The sequence below is a fragment of the Aptenodytes patagonicus genome, chromosome Z, assembly GCF_965638725.1.
Source record: "Aptenodytes patagonicus chromosome Z, bAptPat1.pri.cur, whole genome shotgun sequence".
Taxonomy (NCBI): domain Eukaryota; kingdom Metazoa; phylum Chordata; class Aves; order Sphenisciformes; family Spheniscidae; genus Aptenodytes; species Aptenodytes patagonicus.
In genome coordinates this window covers 15584577-15599281 of record NC_134982.1, presented here as the reverse complement: position 1 = coordinate 15599281, position 14705 = coordinate 15584577, and the positions used below count along the sequence as shown (strand labels likewise).

The 14705-nt window shown below is 41.1% G+C and overlaps 1 protein-coding gene across 2 annotated transcripts in view; it reads right to left on the bottom strand.

The window, feature by feature from the left end:
- The window catches only part of OSMR (oncostatin M receptor), a 42199-nt gene that overhangs the window by 7707 nt on the left and 19787 nt on the right, over positions 1–14705 (bottom strand). For both annotated transcript variants that reach the window (XM_076362914.1, XM_076362913.1), the window contains exons 5-13: positions 12837–12996; positions 10988–11269; positions 10239–10368; positions 8138–8295; positions 5772–5908; positions 4360–4519; positions 2487–2563; positions 1846–2062; positions 1043–1225 (exon numbers count right to left, since the gene is read on the bottom strand). In XM_076362914.1, the coding sequence (XP_076219029.1) occupies positions 1043–1225; positions 1846–2062; positions 2487–2563; positions 4360–4519; positions 5772–5908; positions 8138–8295; positions 10239–10368; positions 10988–11269; positions 12837–12996 (1504 nt within the window). The remainder of the gene's footprint in view (positions 1–1042; positions 1226–1845; positions 2063–2486; positions 2564–4359; positions 4520–5771; positions 5909–8137; positions 8296–10238; positions 10369–10987; positions 11270–12836; positions 12997–14705) is intronic.

Below are 14705 nucleotides of genomic sequence, written 5' to 3'. Positions count from 1 at the left end.
TAAAGCAACTGAAGGAGACATAGGGTAAACCAATTCTTAGTGTGCATAATGTGAATTGAACACATTTATTCTGTCTGAAAGAGAGAATTCAGAGGGGGTTTAATATATTTTTGTGGCCCTAGAGTATTCAAGATGAGTGTACAATAGACTCCAAATGCATCAAAGAGCAAGATAATTTTATTTCCGTTTCTGGCACAGGCAAAGGTTGTGTTTTGGACTGTTTAATGTAGATGCATACCCATGCATCAGGATTCCATGTTATCCTCACTGACATCCTCTCCCATTTGGATTAACCAAGTGCAACCCACTGAAGAACTGGACAACATTTTTCCCATGTGTTACCACACTCTCCTTCAGTAAGGACGGAGGCTCCCATGTGTTTGTATGAAGTTAATTCCATTATTGGATATTAAAATGTATTCAGTCAAATTTTGTTCAAACATGTTTTATTCCAAAGTGAACTCGCAGCTCAAGAGACTCCAGGAAGGCTATATTCTTGCAGCTGTGGAAGTATATTAGAGCAACTTTCAGACAGCCAGAAAGGATTTAGGTCTAATGGCCGCCACGGGGATAAAAAACACACAACTGGTCCTAAGACACATTATTTGTGGCACACTAACAGCACTAAACCTCTCACTACACAGTGGGTGTTAAATTGCCCGAGTCTAAACTTCTGACCCGTGTTACAGATAAGGCAGAGCTCCATTTTGCATCTCCTGCTAAAAGATTTAAAACTCCTTCATTAACCTCACCATCCTCGTTCAAGATCTTAGTACAAGCTACTCCGCGGAGTTTTCTTCTAAAATACTATGCTGACTTTTCTAAAATACTATGCTGACTTCCAACGCTTAATGGTGCTGGTAAATTTGTGGTGTCTAATTCATTTGCTAGGCAAAACATGATGCCACGTGCCTTTGAAGAATTACACCTGCACTGCACAGACTTCAATATTCCACAGGATTTGTTTCCCAAATTTAATTAATGCCCACAGCATGAAAGATTGCTGCACAGACATCGGAAAGAAAAATTGTTCGGCTTTCACCTGAGTTAATCAGAGCGCTGGAAGTGTTGGGCCCAAATCTCTTCCACTGCAAATCACAAGGCTGCAACATTGGAAAGTTACACCAATCGATAATGTAACTGTCATATATATGTCTGGTCTCCCAGGAAATAAAAATGCCATCATCTGTACCATTAACCTGTTCTTCTTTAAGCTCTTCAGTGCCTAGGAATGAACAAAACAGAGTATTACTTTCCTGCATGAGACCTCAGATTCATAAATGAAGATCAATATAGTTTCTATGCTAAGCTGTTAAAACAATAATAAAATAGTTGCGTTCCTTCGCTATCAGACATATGCAATCTTTCACATGCTGAAAGCTGTTCTCTTTGTATGCTAAAAGCTGACAGCTCAGAAAACATCCAGTAATTATTACTATATATTCATAAAAAGAACTCAACTGCAGAAATCTGGAGTCATAAACAGAAAGTCACAAGGGGCTAATCACACACAAGGGTTCCCTGTGAGGCACTGGCTGCACCTTCACAGCACCTGCCGCAGGTCTGAGGCCCTAGTTTAAGGCTAAATGTGTTTTGCCCTGCGGAGACTGTGTGTGCAAAACAGACTTTCTGTTGTAAGGGATGGATCAAGGCGCTTAAGCTTAATATACATACAGTTACCACCCTGTAGGCCAAAATACAGTAATAATTTCCAGATAGTAGTGATGTGAGTTAACAGACCAGGTTCATTTGTTCCCCCAAAATGATAAATTATCACTTCACTTAAAATAGGTAGGAACAAAACTCTCAGAATGGAAATCTAACTGAAAATACTCCTACTGTTACCTGTAGCTCTAGGGATGATCAATACTGAAGGAAGTGAATAATTAACATTGTTCTTTGCCATGATACTTATTTTGTAGGAATGGTTATCAATGGAAATCCTTGTGCTATTGCAGACCGATGAAAAGGAGATGCTTTCAGGCTTAGAGCCATCTTCTACTTTTTCCCAGGTTACCTCATATGAAATACTTCTTCCATTTGCTCGAAAACTTGGTGCTTGCTGGGGAAAAAGTTATGGAGGTAGACACCAATTACTTAGTAAATTTTGCCGAAAAAATGTGAGAAGCATTTAGAACTTTAAATGACTAATTGGATGTATTATTTCTGTAAGAATAGAAACACTTGTTTCCATACATGCATACATATACTGGTTGAAATGGAAACACAGAAATCTCAGTAATGGGATTTGTCTTGTTATAATACTTAGAAAAACAGAAATATATGTCTGAAATGCCAGGACAGCCCACCATCATACAGCTACACATGTTCTGAAGTATGTTATATGTAGTATTTGTCTTAGATTCTTAAAAGACATTTTCAAACTGAATTGCTATTAAGTGCACACAAACTTGTTAAAGTCCATGGGAGAAGTTTCCAACCCCTTTATGAAGGGTTTTGTTTCCGTTTCTACACTAATGTCTCACCTTCCATAACAAGGTCACATTCCGCCCCCGAAGAACTGGTGTAATTTCTCTCCAGATGTCCAGTTTCCCTGATGGACCTGCAATAAATACAGCAAACAAAGATGCTCTAGGTTCTAGGTGCAGAAAGGATAACCTGTTTAATTGCTTCCTCCCATTTGAAGAAATTCTACCCCCAAAACCTCTTTTTCCCATCACTCACAGGTCTTGCCAAAACATTATCCTTTAACTTCTTTCTCTTAGAATCATAGAATAGTTTCGGTTGGAAGGGACCTCTAAAGGTCATCTAGTCCAACCCCCCTGCCATGACCAGGGACATCTTCAACTAGATCAGGTTGCTCAGAGCCCCGTCCAACCTGACCTGGAATGTTTCCAGGGATGGGGCATCCACCACCTCTCTGGGCAACCTGGGCCAGTCTTTCACCACCATCAGCGTAAAAAATTTCTTCCTTATATCTAGTCTACATCTACCCCCCCTTTAGTTTAAAGCCATTCCCCCTTGTCCTGTCGCAACAGGCCCTGCTAAAAAGTCTGTCCTGGTCTTTTTTACAAGCCCCCTTTAAGTGCTGATGGGCTGCAAGAAGGTCTCCCCAAAGCCTTCTCTTCTCCAGGCTGAACAATCCCAACTCCCTCAGCCTTTCTTCGTAGGAGAGGTGTTCCATCCCCCTGATCATTTTTGTGGCCCTCTTCTGGACCCGCTCCAGCAGGTCCGTGTCTTTCTTATGCTGAGGGCTCCAGAGCTGGACACAGTACTCCGGGTGGGGTCTGCACCAGAGCGGAGTAGAGGGGCAGAATCACCTCCCTCGACCTGCTGGCCAAACTTCTTTGGACGCAGCCCAGGGTACGACTGGCCTTCTGGGCTGCGAGCGCACATTGCTGGCTCATGTCCAGCTTTTCATCCACCAGTACCCCCAAGTCCTTCTCGGCAGGGCTGCTCTCAATCCCTTCATCCCCCAGCCTGTATTGATGCCAGGGGTTGCCCCGACCCAGGTGCAGGACCGTGCACTTGGCCTTGTTGAACCTCATGAGGTTCACACGGGCCCACTTCTCCAGCTTGTCCAGGTCCCTCTGGATGGCATCCCGTCCCTCTGGCCTGTCGACCACACGCTTCAGCTTGGTGTCATCTGCAAACTTGCTGAGGGTGCATTCAATCCTACTGTCTACGTCATTGATGAAGATATTAAACAGTACCGGTCCCAATATGGACCCCTGTGGGACGCCACTCGTCACCGATCTCCATCTGGACATTGAGCCGTTGACCACTACCCTCTGGATGTGACCACCTAACCAATTCCTCACCCACCGGACAGTCCACCCATCAAATCCATACCTCTCCAGTTTAGAGAGAAGGATGTCATGGGGGACTGTGTCAAAGGCCTTACAGAGGTCCAGAGAGACGACATCTGTAGCCCTTCCCATGTCCACTGCTGTAGTCACTCCATCACAGAAGGCCACTAGGTTAGTCAGGCAGGACTTGCCCTTGGTGAAGCCTCCCTTCTCCCTTCATTGTTTTTTTCTGAATGAATGTCTGGTTCATTTCCCTAGAAAAATCTTTCTTTACTTGCAGTTCCCAGGTCCTTGTTCCCATGTCTGCACCATTCCTCCAGCCCTCAAAGAACACTGTAACTCAGTCTTTGCATCCTCCCAATCATCTGGATTTCCCACTGCCTACACTGGATGAAATGGCAGACTGGCAGGTAGGATGAGAGTTGTTTGAGAAGCCAGCTTCTTAAAGTTTGCTTAGTGTGCTTCTACTTTTATGCATGCAACAGGCCTCTGCTTTAGCTACACAGCAGAAGAGTAGCAACAAATAGCAAACAGAGGTAAGAAGCAAAGAACATCCTTCAAGCTTCCCTTCTCAATAGGCTGGACATACTTGCTTCCTTTGTTCTGATGGTTCGGGCTTCGCTCCATTCACTCCACCTCCAGAAATGCTTAGCTGCCCCACAGCGTACTCTAGCTGTGTATTCAGTGTATGGCTGCAGTCCATCCAGGGTGATGCTGGCATAATGGAGATGCATGTCTGAACTATTATGCTGCAAGACAGAAAAACAGAACAGTCAGAGCTGAGTTCAGTTTCATTAGCAAGAGGTTTTTGTCTGAAAAAATAGTTCTTCCTCTAGATCCTACGATAGCCAGTTAAGCTTGACTTGGAAAAGATAATCATGGAACAATAGTCAAAAAAAAAAAAAAAAAAAAAAGATATGCACAAGAGCAAAAGACTGGGAGATCCAAAAAGAGGTCTGCAAGCTGCCTCTGTGCAACTGTTTGAGTAGGAGTCACTCACAACCTCACAAATGGCTACTCTTTACATCACGGAGGGAATTTACTGCGATCTTATCCTCACAGAGTCTGGGTCTCTTACTCAGTTCATGTAAGTAGGCTGCTGTTCCAGATCTATGCACAGCATCTACAGCTACCTTTTCTCCCAATTTTTTCCCCAAACCCCTCCTAAGAGACAGGGTGAGTTCTGGTAAGAGTCAAAAAGTGAGCATGCTTTTAAGCCTCTCCTCTAAACTGTCTCCTGCAATGGTCAACTGCAGCACCCACTTGATCTTACAGCTCTTGAGCAATACTTAAGACAGAACGCAGCTTGATCCTGATCTTCATAATGCATTTTTAATATGCTAGAGGCAAGCTGCCTTCGCAAGAAAAGGGCTACAGAGAAACCACAGTATGCATGCAGAGTCAGTCAGCCTCACCGTTTGGGAAAGAGGTGGAACAAGGCAAGGTGTCTAACTCAAATAATCTTCAAGGAGATGGAAGAGGATGGGAAGAAAAGCTGTTCTGGGGTTCCCTCACTAGAAACCAGACACACTACCATCAAATATATTCAGTAGTACACAGAAAGCTCCTGGACTACTATAAAAGAAGCCTTCAACACACCTCCCCACCATTTGTGTGTAAGATGATATGAGTAATAAAAACGTGACAAATTAAGATTAGCAATAGCTAACAGCAATTATAAGGCCCATAAGTATTTCAATTTACTTTAACAAATCTCAGAACCCATCCAGCAGAGGACAGAGCCACATATGCAGAACAGTCACCCCGTACACTCAGACCAGCAGGATAGGAAGTGTTGGGAGTATGAATTAGTGCCAGCAATGGCTGCTCACATGGACCACATCATCAGTGTAGACCTTGGGAGCAAACAAATCCAGAAAACAGACACATCAACATGCTCACAAGATTTATAGTGTATTCGTATTGCTGGGGAATTATTTTTTAATCTCACATCAAAAAGATACTTGCTATGTTTTTGTGTATGAAATTCAGGTTTCATACCAGTTCTACTTTCCCATCGGGTTGGAGCACTTCAGTCTGACAAAAGAGTTCAATTCCTTTGTTTCGATGTTTCCAATATAATGTGATTTCTGTATCTGTGCATTCTTCCCACAGCTGGAAAGGTGCAGTGGGATAAACTGCCAGTGGAAAATCTGAGTTAGTTCTTGTAAAACATAAAATATACACAAAAGTATTTTAAGGTATTTTAGCTGAGCAGTAAAAGCAAGTAAGAAATACAGATTTTTCTGCCATTCTAGGAGAATCATAGAATCATAGAATGGTTTGGGTTGGAAGGGACCTTAAAGATCATCTAGTCTAACCCCCTGTCATGGGCAGGGACACCTTCCACTAGACCAGATTGCTCAAAGCCCCATCCAAGCTGGCCTTGAAGCAGATACAAATTAGTAAAAATTAGTTTCAGAATGTAAATGTTATACAATATTAAAAAAAACCCTTGTGCTGACTTGGAAATATTTTAGAACATCATGAACAAAAGAAAGAGTCAGAGACTTCCATTGCAAATCCAGTAAAATTCTCTAATCCAGGGCCTGGCAGAGGCTCCTGATGTAGCATGGTGAGTAACGTTGGCCACATTTCTACACCCCAGAATCTACCCTCTTCACCAGAAATTTTATTCACAACTCTTACATTGACTCCTGCCAGTAGTCACCCTCTGGTAAACGGTGCCAATGCTACCTCTTCCAAAACATTTCTGAGATCATTTACTGCTGTCTAAGCACTATTCAGCAAGAGCAGCAGATCTCAAACTCTCCCATATTATCAGTCCAATTGTAAGGAATAAGACATGGCAATGTGAGTGAGTGGTATGTTTACAGCTTTGGCCATTATCCTAGAACTTTATGGACCATGAATTACAATTTGAGGACTTCCAGACTCAAAGGAGCTTGTGTTTGATACAGAAGGTCCCAGCTACCACATGCAGAATTGGAAGCAATGGACTTCAGTTCTCCTTTACTTGCTGACATCCTTTAAGTAAGGAAAATTCTACTGTAAATATGTCCAGGATCAGAGAAAACATAAAGGACTTTACAGCAATCATTATTTAAAAGCTTAACGCATCATAAATATTATATCTCATTTCTTTAACTTGTAACAATCACTAGAACTGGAAAAAGAAAATTGTAGTAAAACTTCAATGTACTTAGCACATTGAATGTAACCTATTTTAGCCTGATTTCCCATGAAAACTTAGTTTATAATATTGTGTTGTCTCACTACAACCTGTCAATTTACTCCTCCACTTTCTTCCTGCTCTATTTCTTCCACCCCCAAACAATCAAATAATCAACTTTTAGAACTCTCATGCCTCTCTGAGACAAATTTAACAGAGACAGGCATTTAACATATGTTCCTACAAGTCACATGAAAACACGTGTCTAGCAAAACTGTAATCAGTGCCTCTGAGGAAGGAAGCGCTGCCAGAATGCAGCGGTTACACCAGCAGCCTACCCATCCATCAGCCTGTCAGCTTCAGAACTAGACAAAGCACATGTTGCCTCCTGCTTCTTCAAACAGGTAAGGCGGCCACAGGACCTTGGGAACACTGAGGTGGATGTGGTGGGGCTAGAGGACACAAGGAGAACTGGAAATACTGCTGGAGACACAGGAAATACCCAGGTGTTTTGAGGCAGCAGTAGGTAGGAACTTATGGGACTCAAGGCACACTGTGATAAACGACACAACTAATAGGGAAGAAGGAACCACAGCCACCAGTTACTGCTCACAGAATAACCTGTTTTATTTCACTGATGATGAACTACTCTTCCTCCCTTACAGTAGCACAGCGGATGTTACTGTCCCTTATTAGCACCAAGACAGGTTAGCACTATCACCTGTTTCCTGGCAATAGCTGCTTACACCTGTATCACATCTCATTTGGAGAGGTGTTAGTAATTTTATTTACCCATTTTTCAAAATGTGCATCTCCATTTTATTTTGGAAAGACAGTAACATCAGCAGTAACAATTTTGAGAAAGGACTGAATGCCCAAGTAACCTACACAGATATTTTTCTTGAACTCCCCATTTTATATCCTTGTATCATGTCGCTTCCTGTACTATGAACGAGCTTCAGGAAAGCAGCAGATTTTGAAGGATTAAGGGGTCATTTCAATAACCAAATCTGACCTTTGGAGTGAAGCTGTTTTCTACCATTAACACAACTTTGCAAAGCTGAAACTGAAGAGAGCAGATAACTATAGCACAGGGACAGATAACTAATAAAAACTGTGAAGATAAAAATCAAGAACTTCCATACTTTAAACTGGGGCACTCGAGTATTAAGATCAGAAGGAGGACAAGGCCTGCAACAAAAAACCCTCAACAAAGACATAGAAAAGACCTTACTTCTGTGAGTTACATCAAAAACATCCGTGACAGTTTTCTTTCCCAGTGGGTTTTCCACAGTCACTGTGATATTACAGATCCTCTGCTGGCCTATATCCCAAGAACACGAGCACTGTTCAGAACAACTTACTGTGCATGGAACCGTTTTTTGGGAAAACCTGTCAAAGAAGGAGGGGGGGAAGGGGGAGAAAAGAGAGAAAGACATTTTTCCATAATGTACAATCAACATAGGTGTTGAAATTTTTGATGCCCAACTAGAATACAGCATCATAAAAAATAAGGCTGAGGGGGACTATAAGAAGCCACCCAGTTCTTTCCCCTAGCCTGAAGTAGGATGAATACAGGTATTCTTACAATTAGAAGAAAGTTTTCTTCAAAGTCTGTTTACTTTATCCTTTTAAGATACAGCTAAATTGCTATCCTTTTGAGATACAGCTAAGTTTACTTTATCCTTTTAAGATACAGCTAAATTGCTTTTAGTGAGTTCCTCATAGAAATTCTAAACTAGGGACTTATTTGCCAAGAATTAAACCATTCACATCTACCGTTATGCTTTTAAATGAAGCAGTAATTTCAAGTGCATCTTCTAACCTTCCATTTTTAAATTCACCATCATAGTATCTTAATGGAAGTGAATGATGCAGAGACCATGAAGGTATACACAACATGACCTGCCTTCTGCTGAGATCTTTTGATGAAAGTTTCTTGTGATGATGAGGTATCTGTCCTGTTTTATGAGCTCCCCTTTCCCTGCAGGCCCTGCTGTAAAGCCCCTCTGCTCTCCATTTAGATGCCTCTGTAGCAAGGAGCCAAGGGCCAGGTCTGATATGCCACAGCTGTGTAACCTTGACTCACACTGCTAAGAAAGAGCTGTGAGAAAGTCTGCAGAGAGATTTTACCAAAAAAAAAAAAAAAAAAGCTGAAATTATAGACAGAAGTAGGATTTTTGAGATAGGATTGTGTCATGGTTTCGGCAGGGATAGAGTTAATTTCCTTCTTAGTAGCTGGTACAGTGCTGTGTTTTGGATTTAGGACAAGAACAAAGTTGATAACACACCGACGTTTTAGTTGTTGCTAAGTAGTGCTTACACTAGTCAAGGACTTTTCAGCTTCCCATGCTCTACCGACTGGGAGGGCTGCAGGTGCACAAGGGGCTAGGAGGGGGGCACAGCCAGGACAGCTGACCCAAACTGGCCAAAGGAATATTCCATACCATGTGACATCGTGCTCAGCATATAAAGCTGGGGGAAGAAGAAGGAAGGGGGGGGACGTTCAGAGTGATGGAGTTTGTCTTCCCAGGTAACCATTACGTGTGATGGAGCCCTGCTTTCCTGGAGATGGCTGAACACCTGCCTGCCCATGGGAAGGAGTGAATGAATTCCTGGTTTTGCTTTGGTCGCGTGCGCGGCTTTTGCTTTACCTATTAAACTGTCTTTATCTCAACCCACAAGTTTTCTCACTTTTACCCTTCCGATTCTCTCCCCCATCCCACTGGGGGGGAGTGAGCGAGTGGCTGTGTGGTGCTTAGTTGCCAGCTGAGGTTAAACCACAACAGATTGTCAGTAGCTCAAGGACTCAAGAAGGAAAACATCAGCATGTAAACTTATAAAATCCTAAAGAAAGAGAACTAGGGAGGCTCATCAGGCTAACTGAGGGTTAGCTAGGAATCATCAGTTTGAGTCAGCATTAGTGTCAACGAATGTGAACACACTAATACTCAGCATACGAGCTGATTAAATCCTAGTTATCTGTTGTGTGTGTTACCCAATAATTACTTTATACTTTTAAGTTATCTATAGCCTAATTGCAGGGTGTCTTCACACCTACTGAAAGATATCCAAACAAATTAACCCAAAAGAATGGTTAGAACAAGCTTTATCAAGCAGAACCTGGTCTGATGGACCCACAACTTTGTTATAGGTAGTCTAATTCAGAGCAGTTCTGCACTGCTCAACCTTTGTTAAATAAGCTGATTAGTGAGCTGGAAAGAGGCAGGCAGCTAATTGCAACAAGGATAAAAAACTTTTCCACAGATTTTAAAGGAAAGAATGTGACTGTTCTGTACAGCACAGACCAGAGTTAATATAACGAGGAGACTTACTCTTCAGACAAGGTGTATTTTGGTGAATGACGTCCATAAAGATAGGTGTCTCCTCCTTGGCTCCAAGTACATGTTACTATTCTCAGGTCTTGAGTTTGGCAGGAAAAATCATTAGGTGTATCAGGTGGTTCTTGTCAGAGGGAATAACCAAAAAAACACCAACAGCATGGCAGTCAAGGCAAAAGTCATCAACCTTTTTACTATATTAACAAACTAGAAATAACGGATATGTACAAAGTCTGGTTTACTACAGATGTTATTATTTCAATTATACTTCTTCAGTGACCACTCTGCAGAGAAAATCAGGGTAACACCATAAATTAATTGCAATCCAAACACTTCTGTATGTCATTATTTCTTGTTATATTCATACATTCATTAATTTAATCTGTATTGTTTTTGATCTGCAAAAATTGCTACTAGCCTTCAAAATGGGGACTGTGCTCAGTTTTTACCACATGCACACAGACAATGAAGCTGAACTCCTAAATGGGTAGGTATATTTAAAAATCTGTCACCTGTCCTAGGATCAATTAATGAGATTAGTCTGAACACATTTAATGCTATTCTTTAATGCTTTCTATATGCAAGTGTACAGATCTGAAGTCAGACATTAAACAGCGTTCAGCTGGACATGACAGGACAATGACAACTTACAGCAAGCTTTTTTTTTTCTCCCCCCATTCCCCACAGCCATTCTTGACTTAATAACAACAGGAAAATAGAACTGTAATAAAGCATTCACTTACTACCCACAAACAACACTGCTTGATCATAGCATTGCTTTTCATTGCAAGACTCTTGACAGTAGACAGTGATGTGAGGCACTTTTTGATATGCCACATTTTTCACAGTGAGAAGTCCGACTTGACTTTTTGTGTGATTGAAAACATGAACAGCTGGGACTAGAAAGAATTCCTTAATGATTTGGCCTTTCCTTCCAATGCAACAAAGAGTGATGTCTGAGCCTTCCTCTACAATTTTTTCACTTGGGAAGATTTGTGGTCCACTACTATTTGAAGTGTCCAGGCCTGCAAATTAATACATAATAAACCATTTCAAAATCTGCTCATGGAAGCAATCTTCAACCAGAACACATAACTGAGCATTTACACAAGAACCTGCTAATGTTATATTATACATTCATGGACTTTTATTTAGTATTCTTCCCCATACAGAGATCAACTTCACATGTAATCATACCTATATTTCTCTTAAACCCATAAACATATAATGTAGTCCAACAAACTACCTAAGAGACTAAATCCATCTCACTGCCTTTCACTTAGGGGAAACAAAAAGTGTGCATTAAAGAACTGCCTTTACAGATGAACACTACCACCTGCACCTATGAACAGGTTGATGCTTACAGCCAAAATGCCTGCTCTTGAAGATTATGAGCAGGGGGCTAGAAAAACGTCATGTTCTGAAGCTCATGCAGAGCTCAGCTAAGAGGAGTCAACATTGAATGAATCAGATCAGTAAGGGGATACTTAACTTGGAATGAGACTCCTGTGGCTTTCAATGCTGGACTCCTTGCTGGATGCAAAAATTAGTGGGATTTAAGTGACTCACAAGCTTTTGCACAGGTTGGAGATAAAATCTACTCTCAAGAATCTGATCCAAAAATCTGATGAAGTCTAGAGTCACTATCTTTCAGGTCTGTAATGCAGAATCAGTTTGTGACAAAGAAATAGTATTTTTGATCCCTATACAATTCCAATTGAAAAAATAAAATCTCGAAGATTTGAGGTTAGTGAGAAAGAAAGGGAGTCTTGCATCCTATTTCCCATTATATAAGGTGAAGGAGGTGGGCAATTTATGTGCCACAATCCAAGTATACAGACCTGTGATGCTTCTACTACCCATGATGTCTCCCATAACTAAAAGCCCTTGCTGCTCCATACAAGAATAGTGTTTCTTTACAAAATCACTGTAGTCATTTTTTTCTAAAGCTGTTACTTATTTTGTTTAAACCAAATTCTCTGGAAACCAAACTGTTCTAGTAAGACATTGTAATCTGAAAAAAAAAGGGTTTTGTGATATCATTAATTACATTATTGGTTCACTCCCTGTTTACTCTCATATCATTCATGGAAGTTCATTCCAAGTGACATAAGGAGCTGACTTGCTCCTCTCTCTCTGCCTCCTTAATACTAATCAAACCTATGAACCCAAGACAAAAGCAACACATGCATCAGATGATGTAGCCATAGCTATGCACTCCCTCTTCTCTCCCCCAGCCTGGGCCAGGGCTGCATCTGACCTGGTGATAGGCTATGCTAGAACCTATCCAAGATCCCATGCCACTCTATGTACTTCATTGTTTTAATGTGTGAGCAAGAAAAGCTCTAAAACTTTTGGCCTATTAGCTTAGGAAGATAGTCTGCAAATTAAAACAACGGCTGAAGCATTGCTATTATTGCCAGCAAAAAAAAAAGTTGCTTAGTGCTTAGAGATGAAAGAGTTCAAAATGGATTCTTGATTTGATGCCATCTCTCCTGAATCTGACTTCACTGTTACAGTCACCGGTGAATTCCAATCTAGCTTTGTACTGGAAAAAATAAAACCAATATTGCAAAGTCATGTTTTGCTTACCCAGGACGGTCTCCCACAGACTCCACTGACTCCAGATTTCTGATCCTTCTGCTTTGCTCCTGATTCTCACCGAGTGTGACATACACTCCAAAGGTAAGTCTGAATCCCATATCCAATGAAGTGGCTTTCCCGATTTATCGAGTGTGATGTTATGAACCTCCTACAAACAAAGGCCAGAAAGACAAAGTATTGAAAACACAGCGATGTGTAGACACTTTGGAAGTATAATCAAAAGCAGTGACAGAGAGAGAAAGCTCAAAGGAGGAAAATGCTTTTGAGAAATGAATCTCTGAAATCCCACTTGCTACACTAAGCAACTAGTAAGCTAAGTACTGCTTACAAATCTGTACTAGCAGCGGTGGAGTGACTGATGTGCTGGCAAGACTACTTGATTCTGACAGCGTAGCTGTGAGTCAGGCCCTGCTTCTCATGAAATGGATTCACTCTTGGAGACTTTCAGTGGGTTATTTGTGCCTGCTATTACACGAGTAATAGCATGCACAGATGCTGCTGTCTGCAAGTGCACCTTGCCTAATGCTCTGAGTTACATATCCCTGGCTCTGAATTACAGCAGGAATCTGCATTGGCCAGTAAGGATTTATGTAGATGATATCTTACTGTAGTTCTGAGGCACACCATCTGAGGACAGTACTACCATCAGTGACAGGCAGAGTAGGAAAATATCTGCTGATTTCCCTAAAATGTTTGACTGCTGTAATATGCACATGCAACAAACATGAAAAAATACATCCAAAACTGTTAGAGCTCCATGAAGGTAACAGAAGAAGGACAGCCTAAAATATAAATGGAGTTCAAAAATCATGAGAGCTAAATGCTCTGTAATTTGGCAAACATTTTTATATTGAATTATATAAATGCAGACAAACAGAAAAAAAAAAAAAAAAGTTCTGCTGCTCTCTAAGAGAAGATATCCTACAAATTTCTCTCAGCATGTACCTACTAAGGCCTACCTGGGCACTAAATGAGCTGCACCAATACACGGCACAGCAACTCAAATTAACCAGGGCACCATGTAGTCACACAGACACACAGAGGAAAATGTACCCCAAGTGTGAATCTCCGCTGGCATGAGAGCCCATAAGAAGCAGGAAAAAGTGGCTCAAAAAATTCTATTAATCACCAGTAATTATGAATACATTTTAGAACAGAACATGTATTTCAGTACTTCTTAAAGCAGCCGTACCAGATTCTCAGCACATAGATCCATGCTGCTCATATGAGCTGTACCAGAGCCCTGGCTCACGCTGACAACTAGAGAACTGCTTTCCATTACTGCTTTCCATCAGCAACACCTGCACTTTCATAATACCACCACTCTGAGAAAAACTATGCAATAGGCTTACAATTAAATTTCAGTTATAACACTGAGGAATGTAGTCACTGCTTTGGAAGTTATATAGAGTCTCTGTGTTTTGGTATAAGCAGACTCACAAAGTTTCTTTATTGGTACATATTCTTCAGAAAAACACAGAAGCAAATACATTTCTGTGTGGTAGTGACATCCAAAATACCCTGTTTATTTTCCATGTCATGTTTATTATAAGTAACAGAACAGACTACGTCTTTGGATTCGAAAAACTCTCTTCCAGCAAGTTAATAAGAGTTTGTTGGAAGGATACTCCAAAAAACCACTTAATTGTTTGTAGCTATATGACCCCAGTTTCTGACTTCAGGGTTAGATCTACTCATGGTGTGTTAAAAATCCTATCCTGTGTATCAAAGTGGTCAAAATCTTCTGAACTGCATAAAGCTCATCTGCAGTGAAGATGTGGTTCTTCAAACTCAGAGACAAAATACTACCAACTTGGCTGATCAGAGTAAGTTGTGATTCTTAACAGTGCCCATCTT